General features: G+C 37.2%; 1 protein-coding gene across 1 annotated transcript; it reads left to right on the top strand.

Annotated features, from left to right (window-relative positions):
• Window positions 1-587: 587 nt before the first annotated feature.
• On the top strand, window positions 588-17,310 carry YME1L1 (YME1 like 1 ATPase). Its single transcript, XM_082298316.1, has 19 exons — window positions 588-777; window positions 2,351-2,482; window positions 2,916-3,081; window positions 4,118-4,216; window positions 5,667-5,776; window positions 6,806-6,956; window positions 7,048-7,155; window positions 7,958-8,040; window positions 8,923-9,013; window positions 9,792-9,944; window positions 11,302-11,434; window positions 11,905-11,967; window positions 12,443-12,555; window positions 12,881-13,036; window positions 13,700-13,851; window positions 14,778-14,904; window positions 15,004-15,077; window positions 15,726-15,812; window positions 16,955-17,310. Exons 1-19 carry the CDS (start codon window positions 748-750, stop codon window positions 17,096-17,098), a joined length of 2,172 nt encoding a protein of 723 aa, XP_082154442.1. The 5' UTR covers window positions 588-747; the 3' UTR covers window positions 17,099-17,310.
• Window positions 17,311-17,722: the final 412 nt, after the last annotated feature.

Below are 17,722 nucleotides of genomic sequence, written 5' to 3'. Positions count from 1 at the left end.
AGGAGTGAAGTCAGGACTGAGCAGTGACTGGGGAAAGGAAATTCTGGCAGTGGGAGACCCTGACCACCAACTCACTGACCACCTACTCAGAAAGGACCCCAGACTTAAATGGAAGGAAGAACTGCACCTGGAGACTGATTAGCATGAGAAGCGGGATCTATAGCTACCAAATAAGGGGTTGAACTAATTAACCTTAGACTTATGTGATTTGTAACCAATGAATGCTGATGCCTTTGTTAAAATGTATAGTGTCAAGTTTTCATGATTGGTGAGCCAGCCCTTCGTGGGTTACCACCTATGTCCCTACTTAGCGCAAACTAGAATAAAAATTGGAAATACCTCGCCTGGATGCGTGAAGTGGCGCTGCGCGCCGGTTAACGAGCCCGCGTTCGGGACAACACCCGGGGGCCGTGACCCCGAGCAGGGGCAGGTCCCTCTGGCAGCTGCACCGCCCCCGGGTGACAGCGGGTCCCCCGCTGGGCCCTGCCCGCCCCTCTGCCCGGGCACCCCCGGCCGCGCCTCGAGGCGGCGGCTGCGCGGGGCAGCGGCAGCGGCGGCCCGGAAGCGATTTCGGCTCCCGCCGCTTCCGGGGCGGCTCGGCCCGGGCAGCGCGGCCGCGGGGCGGACATTTCCCGGAGCGGAGCCTCGGGGCCTCCTCAGCCGCCGGCGGCCACAGCGGGCGGGCTCCTGCGGCTGGGCTGGGAGGCGGTAGAGGCGCCTGTGGCCGCCGCCGGCCCCGCCGGGAGGATGTTTTCCTTTTCCACCGTGCAGCCCCAGGTGAGGGGATGGCGGGACGCCCCGGCCCGGTGCGGTGCGCGGTTCGCCGCGCCCCGGGCCCGCTGTCCCGCGGGGGCTCGCTTCGTGTCCGGGCGGAGGCGCTCGGAAGGCCCGGGGGTTGTGGGCCGCGGCGGGAGGAGCCGAGATCCCGCCTGCCACGTTCCTGGGGCTTTGGGCGTGAGCAGGGCCGCAGCGGGGAGAGAGCGGATCGGGTGGGGGCCATGGCGGTCTGGGGTCCGTATCGAGGGAAAAAAGTGCTTACATGGAGGAGAGAGGAAGGTACAATAAAATCTTATAAAGAGTAAAAGCAGGCTGAAATGACGAAATAACCATAGATGGCGTTTCTTAGTATCTGTTTGTGTAGTAAAAGCAAAGGGTGGTGATGTGTGTTACTAAACTGCTGTTAATTTTAACGGGTTGTTGTGAAAGCCAAAAGGAAGTGACTTAGAAGCGTTAGGGGAGGGAAAGCTGTCGGTAATTTGTTGTATAGAACAGTCCGAAAGCAATCGGGAAGACATCGTTAACTAGACAGTGAGTTTGATGGGGCTGGTGAGTTTTATGGACTTTGATCTTAACCAGTGGTTTTGGTTTTATTTTTAAGTTTTGTATCAGTATATGATAGTCTTATTCCACAATGCAATGTGATTGTTCTTTTCACATGTGGAGAATGTATTTATAGCTTTCATTAGAGTAGTGAAATGGAAGAATTTGTATGTTTCTAGGAATGCGTCATTTCACCAGAGTGGTAGATGCAGATGGAAAGTCTGGTTAGTGGTTGAGGTGTTGGCTTTGACCTCTGGAGGCTTTATGGTTTTACCACAAACTCTGAGTCTAATTATAACTTTAGACAATTAATTATGAGGCAGTTTTCATGTCTCACAGCATTGTGTCTTTTGATTGTCTGTCTAGTCAACACAGAGATGGTAGTCCTTTCAGAAGGACATTCAAAGATATACCCAATTAAGCTTCAATCAGGTATTGCAATCAGGGATCATTCCAGCAGCCAGTTATATTCCAGCTCCTTCCTAGTGACGTGTACTGAGAATGAGGAGTTTCAGAGCTGCTGGAGTTATCTGTACCTTGTATTCACAAGAGATGTAGTCACGTTAAGAGGAGGAGCCCTGATATGTGGTGCACCTGGGCTTCTGTACTGATTCATGAGGTGGAGTTGGCTGAATGCTGCTGAGCTGCAGATTTGACTGTGTGTTTTGCATAGTTTCGTTTTGATCCTTAAGTTGAAAGTGGGATCCCAAGGAAGAAAACATAAAGGCAAAATTTGGGAATAGCTTTTAATAATGCAGGAAAAAGTATAGATAATTCAAGTTATAAAAGTATTGCTTTACAGATGAAAATATGAGCTTCTAATCTGTCATACATCCTTAAACTTCCTTTTTTTTCTCCTTAAAAAGAGGTATCAGCTAACACTGTAGTGTTGAAGGTCATGTAGTTTATAGTTAAGACCTCAGTTAAAAGGCAGTGTACAAGATACACAGTTATAAGTCAGAATTTGGAATAGAAGTATGTTTAAATAATTTAAACAAGCTTAAGTCTTTATCTGTTTTTTTTTTTCCAGGCTACTGTTCCTCTGAGTCACCTAATCAATGCCTTTCATTCACCAAAAAGCTCCACAACTTCTGCCAGCAAAGCATCCATAAAGCCTGTTCAAAGGGACACCTCCCCAGAGCATGATCCTCAGAAGAGTGAGGTACTAAAAACCTTTTCAAGAAGTGATGCTTTGGGTTTAACTAAATTAGATCTGAATAATATCAGTGGGAGTGACTGTAATATTCTGCTGGTCTATAAAATAATGTAATGGGACTAAACAAAACAGGATTTTTTTTTTCAATGCATTTCTTACAAGCTTTGTAACTAAACACGTTTTTGGGAGGAAAATCATGGAATCTCTCAATAACTGCAGAACACTGGAAATCAGCATGGGTTGTACTGCTCATCACTGTGTTGTGATTCCATTGTTGGGTTTTTTTGGGGGTTTTTTGTTTGGTTGGTTTATTGGGGTTTTTTTTTAATCTGTATTTGCTTTTGGTGCTGCTGGGATTTCTTTTCTCTAAAGTAATCTTACGTAATCTTTCCCTAAGGTAATCTTACGTAAATTTTGAACATTTATATCTATTTTTCAGTCTGTGCTTAGAAATTTAAGAGATCTGGGTTTGTCTGATTTGAAAGCTAACCAGTTCAGAGAGTTGGTGAACAGGCTGCTTCCTGGCTACTGTACAGAAAGCAAAGTCTCCTCGCAGTGGCACACATCATACATCTCTGCTCAATCCTTCTTTGAAAATAAGCATGGTATGTTTAAGTGAAGTGTTTATGAGAGTTGGTGAGAGTTAAATTGTAAAGGTGAATACAGTTACTCTTTAGTTTAATCTTTTGTGCTGTAGATAATTTGTAGTTGAATGTATTTAATAAAAACAGTATTGATGTATTTTTTTTTATATATATATGTTGTCTCTAGAGTGGTGCTTTTGAAACTCAGGAAATTTAGAAAATTCAATAAATTGTTTCTTCAGATTTCGAGTTGGTTGCTGTTAAACGTTTCTGAACTCAGCTGTAGTACAAGTGCATTTCTCTTAATGATGAGCTTGAGCTGTGAATTTTTCCACCAGTTTGTTTCACCAAGACATTAGATTTTGCTAATCTACTTATGTCATAGACATTTCCAGTTTACATTGTTATTAATTTTTTGCTTGAAGCAATGTTACACAAAGACACTGATTAGAAAGGAGTTCAAGGTGGCAAACTGTTAAGAGTCCATGTAGAGTGTTTCATTGCTGAAATAGACAAGAGTGGTTCCTTGCAGGTAAAGATGTTTTGTTGGAATTAGTCTAAAATGCAGAAAGTAAGACCATTGTAAATACTTAAGAATGTATTAGAAAAATAACTATATAGCTGGCATTTGAGATACTGCCTATATAGTATTGCAGTAGAGAGAAAGAGTATTAAGAATAATATAATATATTAATATATTTTATATATATAATATATTATATATATATTTTACATATATATAATATTAATACAAAATAATATAATATATTAAGAATAATATATTATTCTTAATAAAAGAAAAAATATTAAATTGCATTGTGTTGTGAGGTACAAAAAAAACTGCTCAGTGACAGTTACCTGAAAGTGAACAAAATAGTTGGAAATGCTTCAAAGCTTTGATAGATGTTCTGGTAATTTGTTTAATTAAAGATGCCTGGAGGACTGTAGTAAAATAGAATTAATATTTAAGAAAATAAAAAACCAAACTGTGCAAGAAGTAATATTGAGTTGCCATTTAAGATAGGGTGTATTTACACTTCGTTGTATCTTTTTGCAGGTTTTGTGGATGTTTTCAGTGCTTTACGGTCATCTTGTTTGTACAGACAACATCCTAATCCCCTCCAAAATTTTTGTTCAGATGTTCGGTGTTGGCCAGGTATAAAGCAATAAACTACACTGGTTTTAGTCACTATAGTATTTTTCTATTCTGGAAAAGTATTTTTCCATTTGTTGTAGAGGTGTCACTTGGGAAATACCAATAAGCTTCCAGGAGAAACTGATGTCGATATTAACACTTCAAAACATGAAGTTATTTTTGCATCCGAGTAGTATGTTTCCAGAATTTAGTAAACACCATGTTGTTCCAAGATGTCAGTATATATATTCTTGAAAGACCATAGATGAACTGACTGTTTTTGAATCAATAAATATGTTGAATTCAGTACTCATCCAGTTGAATTTTCTGAGGGGTTTGGTGACTGACAGCATTAGGGAAAACATAATCAAGAGTTCAGGAAGTTCATGTACTGTCCTCAATTCAGTTCTTCTGATGCTGCATCTGGGTATATCTATGTTTGTATCCTGTGCTGAAGAGAAACGCTGACAACATGGAGATAGCCCAGTGATGGGTCACAAGGAAGGGTGCAGATTTTTAAGCATTTAATGTAGGCGGGAAGCTGAAGGATCTGAGGTTTTAGTTAGCAGAATAGAAGGAAAGGAGTGATCCAATTGCTGTTGAACCTTTATCAGTTCCCCTTCTCAAAAACACTTCAAAGAAGAGGCAACTATTCCAAGTAAAAGCATGTAAAATCTCTTTGAAAATTTTCAAAACGAGAATGGCTAAGTTCTGAAACAGATTGTCTGGAGAAGTTTGGTTATCTTAATCCTTGGGGATATTCAAAACTGAGCTGGACAAGGTCCAGAGCTACCTGATCAAATGTTAGACTTTTTTTGAGCAGGGCTCAAAGGTCAGCTCCAGAAGTTCTTTTTATCCGGTGCTGTTCTGGAACAACAAAAAGCTTAGTGAAGGCAATATAATTGACTGGGATTGGTGTTTATTTTAAAACATAGTAGTGAAAGAAGATAAATATTCTTAGCTGGTGGTAAAATGTCCATCACAAGGTTTCTGATGTTGTAGGAGATGACTTAGAGTGCTATAAACTCACTGGGATTAAGTGGTCTCATTTCTTTTGTCAGTTTCAAAGGTAACAGCACACTGAAGCTGTTCCAGATCTCCTCAGAGCTTTTAGACAAAGCATTATTCCCATCCTTCTGGATTTGCTTCTGAATGTTTCATGTTTGTCAGCCTGCCTGGGTTTAATTGTCTGAATGTCTCCTGTTCCCCAAGTTGGTCAATTAGCTATAATTTATAGCATGAACTCCTGATTATTTTAACATAAAATTTTATGTGAAACAGAAGTTTGCTTGGTCAGACTACAAATAGGGTTTGTGATGACATAATTATCCATTTACAGTACAGTGGATATGTTGGGAAGATTATATTCCATATTCTTTCATATAATAGTTTCTGAAATTTCTTAAGGCCTTTTTTTTGTAGTGGTAGTAATGATTAGTTTTTAACTGTTGTTTATTTTTACTGCTTAAAGTTTACATACAGTCACGGAACTTTAAGACTTTGAGATCAAGAGCAAGACGTCTGCAGTCAACATCTGATCAATTCACAGAACCAAAAAGTTCACTTTCTTCAATTTTGAAGGTAAATACAAGTAGCGTTATGGAGTTGTTTTGGGCTTACTCAGACCATCTCTTTCTCTTGAATGAACCTTCAGAATTTACCAGTTTTCTTTCACTAGCATGAAAAAAATCTCCTAATTTTGAAACTTGAGCTAATGGCAATGTATTGTTTTTTCTTATTAATACATATATTTGCTTCATATATCACCAGTAATAAGATTATTTGAATTTTTAGGAGAGTAGTTTCAGCATATAACTATGGTTGTAACTCTAGAAATTAAATTCTTTACACTCTTATTTCTGTGACTTTGAAACTAAAAATAGCTTCAAGTCAAAGGATTTTTTTTAAAAACAGAAATACATCTAGTTTAACATACAAGAATGTGTGTTTTCAAGTCAGCAGGTAACTATCCAAGTTTGGGGTGGAAAAGCACTAACGAAACCAATTTAACCTGGGTACTCTTTGCTTCTAATTGCTTGTACAGAAGTCAGGTCAATTATGATTTCTGATTTAACTGTGTGTGTAAATTACCTTTGAACTCTTCTCTTCATCTAGGCATATGTGGTTTATTTAATCTGTGGACTAGGTGTACTGTGGATGAAGATAAACCAGAGCTAGCTGCATGCAGGGCTTCTCTTAAATGTGATAGGGCACATGAGATGTATTTGCTTAAGCTCCATCAAAATTATACTTGCAAAGGTATTTTGCAATTGGAAATAAAGCAAAAAGCTTAAGCTAGTAAGTCCCACTGAATCCAGTGAATAAAGCTGGCTGTGTACAGATCTGTCTTAGGCTGTGTTTTCAGTTTGGAACTGGGATCCAGGAGGGCTCCAAAACTGATTGTCTCAGCAAAAATGGGAGTGCCCCTGCTCAAACCATTGGGATTCCACACTCAGGCTGCTGGCCTGTACCATCTAACTAACCCAATTGCACATGATTTATATGGTGTTGTAGTTTTAATTTTTTCCTATCACCCATGTTAGCCAGGTGGTAAGTTAACTATTTATCCAAACTTGGTGTATACTAACACTGCTTTGTAAAATATTGCAGGGTTTTATCCTGAGAAAGCGACGAATTGATGTTGAAAACCTAGACACACTAATGAAAACAAAAAATATCCCAGAGGCACACCAGGATGCTTTTAAAACTGGTTTTGCAGAAGGTTTTTTGAAAGCACAGGTATTCCTGCAAAAAACACTTGGTAAGTTGTTTTACTTTACATATCTTGTCTTTGCAATCAGAAAGTAGTTTATTTTAGCCCATTTTAAATATGTTTTTGTTTTCTTTTACAGATTCCTTAAGAAGATCACGTTTGCTTTCTTTCTTTCTCTTCGTTCTTTGTTTTTATCTTGCTATATATTCGTCATTTTTACCTGGGAAAGGTTCCTTTTCTGATGCTGGTTAGTTAACTTTTTTTTCCACACTGTTTCACTTGCATTGTTTCTTCCAGTAGGTTTAGCATAAATTAAATATGTTTTGACATTATGATTGGTTTTCATTAGTACACTGAAAAGTTATCATAAGAGTTATTTGCTACTTCTGGCTACAGCCTTTCAGATGACAGTGTGACAAAATGTTTATGAAGACAAAAATGTTCTCTGTCAGTATAATTATTTTATTTCTTTTGGTGAAACAGTTACATAGAACCAGAGAAGTCAGACTGGTCACCAGTTATGTATTTGTCTTTCAATTTAGATGATGTGTTACCTAGATCAGCTGTAGGCAAGATGGCTTGATTTTGTAATCCCAGCCTGGTTTATAGCAACTAGGAACTTGGATTGCCAAACTGCCATCTTGAGAAATCTGTTGGAAATAATGGAACAATCAACAGGCTGCGCTAATGTAACTGGAGATATTCAACTTGATGCTAAGTTACCACCTGGGTCTCAAGCGCATTAGGATATGTGCAGAAACATTGAGGGAGAAGTTCTGGTTTTGTGTACATGCTTCTGGATCAAGAGCTTTCTGTACTACACGTGTCTAAAAGGCATATCACTGAATTAATTGCAAATATTTTAAAGATTTTTTTTTGAAACATAGATCTTATTCCTGGTGGACACTTGTAAATGAACACATGCCCTTTCAAAAGGGCAGGTGTAAGGTCAGTGTCTTACCAGCATGTGTTCAGGTGCAGCACTCAGTCTTGGAATGAAATGACGTTGTGTATAAATTTGTTGTTCGTCGTCTGCTGTTTGCTCTTAGTACGCTTTCGAACATCAAGTATCTTTGATGCAGCAGTTGATCCAATCCAGTTGAAAAATGTCACCTTCGAACATGTTAAAGGGGTAAGATCAAAAGTAAAATGTGTGCAAGTTCTTGTTTTAACTAATTATTATGAGTCTGATGTTTAACTGATCATTTTGAGTCTGATGTTTAACTAATCATTATGAATGTCTTACTCTGTTCAGGAGATTTCTTTGTATGAACTGAATCTTTACATGCATTGGCCACTCCAAGATGAAGGAAGGTTTTAACCACTCTTTTTTTACTTTGTTTTTGTGGCATTTAATACGTTTTAACAGGTGCACTCTCCACTTGTTGAATAACAGTTTTAAAGGCAAGAATAGCAAATGGCAGGCCAAATATCAGTGTTAATCTACCTTTTGCAGAAGTTAATTAGTACAAAAAGATAATAATGTCATTTGATCATTTCTCTCTTAGTACCATCTCTTACAGGTGGTGTTATTAGGATAGGAGATCTGGAGATTCCCAGAAAGAAGTGGGCATGTCACTGCTGATGGGATACCTCTTTTTCTTCTGTTCAGTTGGTCTTTGACTGTTAGTGGCAAAATGAGGACCTCCCCCTTTCCTTCCCTTTGGACAAACAGATAGAATTAATCTCTTTATAATTAATAGGACTAATATCTTGATGTAGACCTTTTGACTTTGTATTTATTTCTTTGGTCAGATCTCGTCTTGAACTGTTTGGTTGTTCCTTCACTAAGTTTTATGCTTACTTAGTCCTGCAAACTTTTTAAGGATAGGTTGAATTAAATATTGGTATCCACAGAACGTCTGTGGTACACTTCAATCTTCAATCTTTTTCTGTCTGTATTTTTGATCAATACACAATTAGGGACTTAATTGCTAATACAGAACTTACCTATGAAAGCATGCAGTATTTTATAAATGCTTAGTTATATTTGTGGCATGTTTTTCATGTATAGGTTGAAGAAGCTAAACAGGAATTGCAAGAAGTTGTGGAATTTCTGAAAAACCCCCACAAATTTACTGTATTAGGAGGTAAACTTCCAAAAGGTAAGAATCATTGCTCAGCAGAAATGAAAATCTTATGTAGCCATGGCTATGAGGCATGTTCTGTCCTGACAGACTACTTTACAGCCTAGTTTCTTACTATTTTTTCATATATTATGCAAATGAAAATTTTGGGGTTAGACAAAATATACTGTGCCTTTTTTAGTTATTGAACTAATAAACAGTAGTACTTTTTCCTGTAAAGCAGGGGGGTTTATTAACCTTTATTTCTTCCTTATGGCTTTTAGCACCTTTAGTGCTTGCTAACTGCTTTAGATAGTTCAGAAACAAATATTTTCATGTAAAAGGATGATTAAGATCATAATGGAAGTCCACATGACTCTGGAATGCATCGACCTGATAAATCTGTTTCCTGTTAATGCTCTACACTGTTTAAAGACAATTACTTGGAAGGATTTAATTTTTAAAAAAAGGTTCCACAGAAACAGCCAGGAAAATGTCAGTTTGAAGGAAACACTGTTGTAGATTCAGGTGCTTAAGTCAACAGTAAATTTACAAAATACTTCAGGCTTCTGTTTTGATGGTCTTACAAGTCTTTGTTGTTTCTTAAATACGGATCGGATTGTATCTAGATTGGTTACACGGAGCTCCTTCACACTGGCAGTAATGAGCAGTACCTGAAATGGGATCTTAACAACTTTTTGGAGCCAAGTGTACATGATTAGATTTCTTCTAATGTGTGGAAGAAACTAGTCATATAATAAGACCGTGTGGATTTGGTGGTTTTGTTGGGTTTGTGGGGGTTTTTTTTGTCTTCTAGGTATTCTGTTAGTTGGACCACCTGGCACTGGCAAGACGCTTCTTGCACGGGCTGTGGCTGGTGAAGCTGACGTTCCATTTTATTACGCGTCCGGGTCAGAGTTCGATGAGATGTTTGTTGGTGTAGGAGCCAGTCGCATCCGAAGCCTGTTCAGTAAGTGAAATATTTGTGGGTTTGAAGTCTTTTCATGTGCAAGATCAAGTATTCAGCGTTGTTTACATGGCTTGATTAGTTACAATTCTGGTTACTGGAAAGTAATAGTATATAAGGCTAATAAATAAAGCTTAAATTGTGTAGGTAAATGTCACAATTCTGTGAGCATCAGTTAATTGTAGAATCTTCCTAACCATCACATGAAATTAGAGCAAAACTTACAACTGATGTTAAAACAGTCCCAGAGAAAAGTACTAATTTAATTAGAAATGTAATATTCTATAAACTAAATTGAATATTTGAGGTTGTAACTTACTTAGTCATACATAAATTGTTGCAATTTTGAATTGTAAATTTAAGACTAAAAAATTGTGTTAACCTTCTCAATTACTGGCATCATTTTTAGATTTTCTTTTTTTTAGTCTGAATGAGAGCTTTATGTCATCATAGCATAGCAGTAAGCTGAGATTTCCTTTCTCACACCTACCAACAGGCTCAGAATAAAGGGCATTATAATGAAACTTTCAAAATGAATGTCTAGATTTATAACTTTCACAGAAGAAGGTTCCTATTTTAAGTGTGAAAATATTATTGGGGAGGAGAGAATCCAGCTTCTCTCTTAAATGGAAGATTGATGGTGTCAAATATATACAATGCACAAAGTAGTTTGCATTTGTAGAAAAAACATGATTTGCTTCACATGGATGGGATGCAAAATGTAAGGCATGTAGTACCTTAAAACTGCATTTCCTTCTGTTGACTGCCTAAGTGTAGATGCCTGACTTGTACATTAATATTAATGTTACAGATATATCTGGCTGGGTGAGATGAGTTACATCCTGGTATGCATGTACCAACTGATGGTTTTCATGTTTATTACTGCATTTTTGTGGTTTTAATACCTGTAAACTTGAGTGTGAGCCCTTCACTGTAAAATAACAAGTTCTATTAAAATAAGTTAGTGATGAGACCCATCACATTTCATATTGTTTTTATTTAATAGGCAAATACTCTCTATCCAAGCCTGTAAAATAAACTCTTGTAGGGAGTTCATACAAAATACAAGAGTTTCTTAGTTTATTTTACTAGTGATTTCTTGCAGCATGATAAAAACAGGCTGATAAGGAGATATGTATTTGAAATGATAGATACAGAGAGATACAGAATATGGAAAGATACAGAGAATCAAGATTCTATTTCCTTTTTTTTTAGGCTAAAAGCAGGACAGTTTTGGTGATGTCTAATAGAACACTTTATAATCCAAGAATAATAGAAACAGGAGAGTCCTAAACTACATGATATACTGTCTGTTCCTTTGTGTGGTTCAAGGCTCCTTCTGCTATTTTCCTTTTGTCAGGGGAAGCAAAAGCAAATGCACCTTGTGTCATATTCATTGATGAATTGGACTCTGTTGGTGGGAAGAGAATTGAATCTCCAATGCACCCCTATTCAAGACAGACCATTAATCAACTCCTTGCTGAAATGGATGGGTAAATATATGGATTCTGAGGGCACAGAAGGTGCTTGACTGACTGGTATTTTGGATATGTGGGTGAACTTTTTCTTCTTGACAGCTTTGAAGTTCTGTGTAATTTTTTGTTATGCTTTTAAGGATATATATTTAATATGTTTTTATGGTTACTTTCTAGTGCTGACGAGAGTAGCATTAATGGCCTTGTTGGAAAGAATATAGAAGCTGCTGAATTGTAGTTGCACAGAAGCTGCAGTTATTTCAAATAATTTCTCAATTTTTTTAGCCTGGTTATATATCTAAAGGAAGAAGTTCTACACTGAGATTAGAGCATGTTTTTAACCAGTTGCTGGGTTAAACGTGGTCATTCTTGGATCACGTGTGTGAAACCATGTTTTTGATGGGCCAGTGAGGTCAGTAGTAGTTACTGACAAAATTGTAATTTCTGTGTCCAGAACAAAAATAATTCTCACCTTGTTTTCCCCACAGCTTTAAACCAAATGAAGGTGTTGTGATTATTGGTGCAACAAACTTCCCTGAAGCATTAGACAAGTGAGTATAATGCACTGATTGTTTTACAGACCATGTAGTAAAAAAACCCCTGCAACAAAACCAAAGTTGCCTGTGATAATCTTCTAGTATTACAGTGTCATAGCTGGAGTTTTCCCTCTTAAAAAGGATGTGTATTGACCAGTTTTTGGCATATAATAGGTTGCAGACTTAATAATTAATATGTTTCTAAGTATTTAAAATTTCTGGAAGTTTTTCAGCAAATTGGTAAGCTGCATCCCTTGTTCACAAAGTAAAATGTTCAAATGCAAAAAGTCTTTTAAAATGAGTTGGCAGTAATACCTTTCATTTGTCTTTTTGTAAGTAGGTAAGAAAAATATATTCTTTGTGTATGTTCATGAGACATAATCTATGTAGATATCTATGGAAATAGCAATGGATTTTTGTCCCTTGATATACATTAATTAATTTACTGCAGCATTTTTGAGTCAGTGTACTAAATTGTCGTTTCTTTCAGTGCTCTAATACGTCCTGGTCGCTTTGATATGCAAGTTACTGTTCCCAAGCCTGATGTAAGAGGTCGTACGGAAATTCTGAAGTGGTACCTTAACAAAATCAAGTATGACCCATGTAAGTAAATATTTTACTGTAGTAAATTTTTTTGTAACAGTTTCTGTACTGGATCAGCCCCTGTCATATTAGTCCTTTATTCCATCAGCACATGCGGCTTTATTGTGTTAAGAGAACCAAAAAATTGTCTAGTATCTAGTGTTTTCCTCTAGTTGCTAAGAGTTCATAGTGTCTTGAGAATAAGCTCAATTTCTTTTAAAATGGATTTTTTTTTTGTTTAATGCATAATTTTCAATAGAATATGATTCTTGCTTAAAATTTCAGGAGCCATATCGACTCTAATAAACAAAAGGGTTTTGTTTTGTTTTATTTTCTCCCCCTACAGCTGTTGATCCAGAAATAATTGCACGAGGCACAGTAGGATTTTCTGGAGCAGAGCTTGAAAATCTTGTAAATCAAGCTGCCTTAAAGGCAGCTGTTGATGGAAAAGAGATGGTAACCATGAAAGAACTAGAATTCTCCAAGGACAAAATTCTAATGGGTAGGATTTTATACAAAAGACATACATGTATATTGTAATACACACATAGTGTGTATTGTAAGTATGTTATATTACCTCACACAGAGGTTTTTTTCTGGGGGGGAGGGGGGATGGTTTGTTTGGGGTTTTTTTTAACTAATGAAGTTTCCTATTAGTTATTTTTGAATAGAACCTTTTGAGACCAGAGAGTAGTATGTAAAATCTAGTGTGGAATACATTCTTTAAAATTTGATACTATTTTTAAAGTTAAAAATGCTGCATGTTATACTTCAGCCTAGAGGGAGAGACAGGCTTGACTTCTTATCCTTCCCCGCCTATGATCAGAAGCCTGGACTTCTGTTTAACTTCTCATAAGGTAGCACAAAGCTTAACTGTCTCAGGCATAACCACTATAAATCTGGTCTGTTCATGCTTGAGAGAAGAAATTACATTTTCTCAGATACTTAGACTGCATTTTAAATCTATTCCTTTAAAAGCAGCTTGTCTGTAGAATATGTTCGGGTCCATTTTTAGACATTAAAATCTGACTTGTAAACATTTTGCACTTAATAAGTGTTAGTTCCCTTTGATTACATGTTCTTTGGCTGCTTTGTGCTCTGTATAATGTGTGGATTGTGGTGGCCAGCTGTACAAAAAGGTTAATTTAATGTTCCTCTTTTTAAGGGCCTGAGCGTAGAAGTGTAGAAATTGATGAGAAGAACAAAACCATCACTGCTTACCATGAGTCCGGACATGCCATCATTGCCTATTACACCAAGGATGCGATGCCGATCAACAAGGCCACGATCATGACACGAGGAACAACACTGGGACATGTGAGTATTTCTTTATCCAGCTCTTTTAGTATTTTTAAATTTTAGTTTATTAATATTTCTTTGTTTAGTTTTATTTTTATGTTGGTTTGGTGGTGTCGAGGAATTTGTAGTGATGCTATTTGCTGTGATTATGTTAATGAATATTGTAATCTGTTGAAATACTCAGTTTTGAGCAATCTCTCGGAAAACCCATGGTCATCTTTTCTGTGTGTTAGAAAGCTTGCTTTCTTCATTTTGTAATAAGTTAGTGTGTGCTAGTATAACAGTTCAGATGTGCAAGGAAAGAAATATAAGTAAGTTTGGTTCTGCTGCAGTCAAAATAGCACCCAACAGCAAAATTTTGAAGAACATCCAAAGGACTGTTAAGTAGAAACTCAGCTGTACTTTTAATACAAACATCCTTTATTAGGTTGTTCTTTGTCCAGTGTGGCTTTTTTAAACTTCATCAGTTACCTGTATTGTTTTTAGCATGGATATCCATAAGTTTTTCTACTTTGCCTTTATCTGCCAAGCATTTGAACAGAATAATATTTCTATTACTGTCTCTTCCTGTTGAACTTTTTTCAAGTTAATGTGTTTGGTTAATGAAAAAACCATTGGTCTGAATCCCCTGGGCAAGTTGATTTGTACACAGACCAAGTGCAAGGAATAAGGAGAAATTGATAGAACAGGTTGTGCTGTTTCTTCTGGTAGTAGGTGTAAGTTGCCCACATTGATGTGGTGCTCAGGGTCTGAGGAGACTGTTTCAGTGGTTCAGCTGAGCACCTCCAAGCAAACCTGATGAATGCATATACCAGGGGCAGGCCAGAGCATGCAAAGAGTTACATAAAATCTTTATCGGCTTTGGATATAAATAAGAATATTTTTGAGATTACTTCAGTATTTCTTCAGTTTTTGTTACCTGACCACAGTTCTGTATCTTACAGGTATCTTTGCTCCCAGAAAATGACAGATGGAGTGAAACTAGATCCCAGTTGCTTGCACAGATGGATGTCTGTATGGGAGGAAGAGTAGCAGAAGAGCTCATATTTGGAAGTGATCACATCACAACAGGTCTGCTGATTGGTAGTTAAAAGAGTTTTTGATCAAGGCTGTGGACTGGCATGTTTAACATGGTTTCAGTAATGTAACTTAGATCTGTTTGCTCTCTAGGTGCTTCCAGTGATTTTGACAATGCTACTAAAATCGCAAAACTGATGGTGACTCGATTTGGAATGAGTGAGAAGGTAGTATCATCAATCTTTTAATATTTATATGGAGCAAAACCAAGTTCTATTCTGTAGCTAAAGCTATTTGTCTTTCAGTGATCTCTGAGATTAGGGTAAGTAGTTTTCACAAAAAGAGTAAGCCTTATGACCTGGTCTGCTATACAGAGCTCAGCTAGAAAACCTGTATATTTGACAGTTTTAAAAATTATCTTGCAGGATTTTCACTCCAAAATTGCCTTGAAAGTTACTAATATCTTCAGAAAATAGTTTCAATAAAGCCAGATGTTTTGGAATTGAGGATAATTTTGAGTCTGGGAGGGTGAAGGGGGTAACAACAGTGAATTTTCTAGACTTTCTTTAGAAGCTTCTTTAGTCATGTTTATTGTCCATCAGGTATCAGTAGTCTAGGCATTTTGCTTTGGTTTTTAAGTAAGAAAGCACTTAGTTAGGATCTGTACTGTGACCAATTGAAATGGAATTCTGCATTAACTACATAGTTGATGAATAGGCTTCTTGTTTTGCTTCTGCTGAAAGCACTTCAGCAGGCATTTGACTTCATGATCTTATTTGTTTGCGTGCAAAAGCAATAGGTGCTGAAACTCGTACAGTGTTTTATGTGTATGACTGCAACAGCGGCAAGATAAAGTTATTTTTGTTGTTGTTTAGCTTGGTGTTATGACCTACACTGATACGGGGAAAGTCAGCCCTGAAACCCAGTCTGCAATTGAACAGGAAGTGAGGACGCTTCTACGGGTAAGAGCCTCTCCCCCTCCACTCTCATACTTCTGAGATAAATTGAACACCTGATTGCTTAATTCATTTAAGTAATGTATACAGGTTAAAATACACAGGTGGGTAAAAGTATTCCCAAGTATTTAATGTAGCTGCAACTTTTAACCTCTGCATATCAGAACTTTTTTTTGATTGTCATGCACAAGTAGAGTGAATCAAGTTGGTGGCATTGGACTCTTTAATATACTCATTAACACTTCTCTTATATTTGGTCAGGATTTGTATTTTGCCTATTCAATTCACAGGAAAGGTATGGCTACAAATTGTTTTAGAACAGATGTGAATGTTTTATGTTACTTTCACATTTCATAACTCCCAAGATGAGTAATTTTGTATAAAATCACAGGAATGGCCGTATCAGATCAATGTTGGCCTTCAGTATCCCTCACAGGGATCAGTGTCAGATGCTCAGGGAAATTTGTAACATTTGATAACCACTGAACTTTCTGATCACTGTTCTGGTAATCTGAATTAGTTTGGTACAGGCAGGAGAATTACTTAGATTGTAACATTTAAATGATTAACACTTTTGCTGTAATTGTTGTTGAACTGACTTGGCCTTGTGAGAACTACCAGGATAGAACTAAAAGTTGAAGGTGGTAATGCTGGCATTGTGCATCTCCTTGCAGCAACTGGTGACTTTTAGTAGCTGGTAGCTTTCAGCTTTCTAAAACTACATAGTATTTTGAATTTTATAAGTATTAAAAAACGATAGTCTTTGAGGAACAATCTGTGAATGCTGTAGCTTTGCTCATAGTGCAAAAAAAACCTATTTTGTTATAAAAATCAGGAAATTTTCCAATCTAGTAAGTCTTTTCTAAGTCATATGTAACAATACTAAGGTTTGTCTCAGGATTTTGTTTTTATGCCTACTTGTGCAAAATTCAAAGGTGGCATAAACTGTTCGGTTTTTTTTCATTAATTATGCCAGCTATATTTTAAATCTTTGTGACTCAGGAGCTGTGCTAGCTTTGAAATATAAGGTCCAACTTCAGATGTTTGTCTCAAGCTGTATTTACCTGGAAACAATTTTTGAAGTGGAATCTTATTGTTGTTCTTGTTCTAAAGTCTTAAAATCTCCTTCTACCTGTTCTTAATATTAGGACTCCTATGAGCGAGCGAAGAACATCCTGAAGACTCATGCAAAAGAACACAAGAATTTAGCAGAAGCTTTATTGAAATATGAGACTTTGGATGCCAAAGAAATCCAAATTGTTCTAGAGGGGAAAAAACTAGAAGTAAGATGATAACTTCTGGGATATGTAACTGATAATTTGAAGAATGTACATCTAGCAATGCCGTAGTCTTACGCAGCATAGCCTTTTTTTCTCTTCCTGATGTGTGTATGGCATTAGTGTCACTTTAATATTAGTCTGTCTCTTGTGAGCTTCTGTTACTCATCTATTTGTTGTGTCTCATGAGAATAAGACACAAAATAAAGCAAGTTCCTCATCCTCTGCTCCCTATACTCTTCGCACAAGAAGTTATTCAGAAGGATAAATCTCAGGGTTGAATTCAGCATTTTGATTCAATCAAATGTGTTGAAGCTGAGAAGAAAAACATGCAGATACACTGGTGTGTGTTGGCACAGCTTCCTGGGCCATGCTGCTACATGTGCGTTTGAAGCGATACCCCACAGTATGTGCTCTGGAATGTGTTAAGGAGAGTGACAGACTGAGATGTGAAGCATTAGGATGTCATGTAGCTATTGCTCATGCTCTGTTTGAGGCTAGAGATCACTACTAAAGGCTTTTTATTTAGAAATGTAACAAAACATCTCAAAGGATGAACAAGCTACATTGTGGGAGCACCATGCTAGACAAAAATACTAGTGGTCATGTTTCCAGTACTCTTGGGGCTAAAATACACAT

This window comes from Coloeus monedula (genome assembly GCF_965178545.1).
Source record: "Coloeus monedula genome assembly, chromosome: 1".
NCBI classification, from domain to species: domain Eukaryota; kingdom Metazoa; phylum Chordata; class Aves; order Passeriformes; family Corvidae; genus Coloeus; species Coloeus monedula.
Note: the sequence above shows the minus strand (reverse complement) of the source record. Positions and strands in the feature narration are given on the sequence as shown.

Coding starts and splice junctions, on each gene's coding strand:
- YME1L1 (XM_082298316.1), top strand. CDS start 748: ATGTTTTCCTTTTCCACCGTGCAGCCCCAG. Junction 3,082..4,117: donor CTTCTTTGAAAATAAGCATG/GTATGTTTAAGT, acceptor ATCTTTTTGCAG/GTTTTGTGGATGTTTTCAGT. Junction 13,037..13,699: donor CAAGGACAAAATTCTAATGG/GTAGGATTTTAT, acceptor CCTCTTTTTAAG/GGCCTGAGCGTAGAAGTGTA.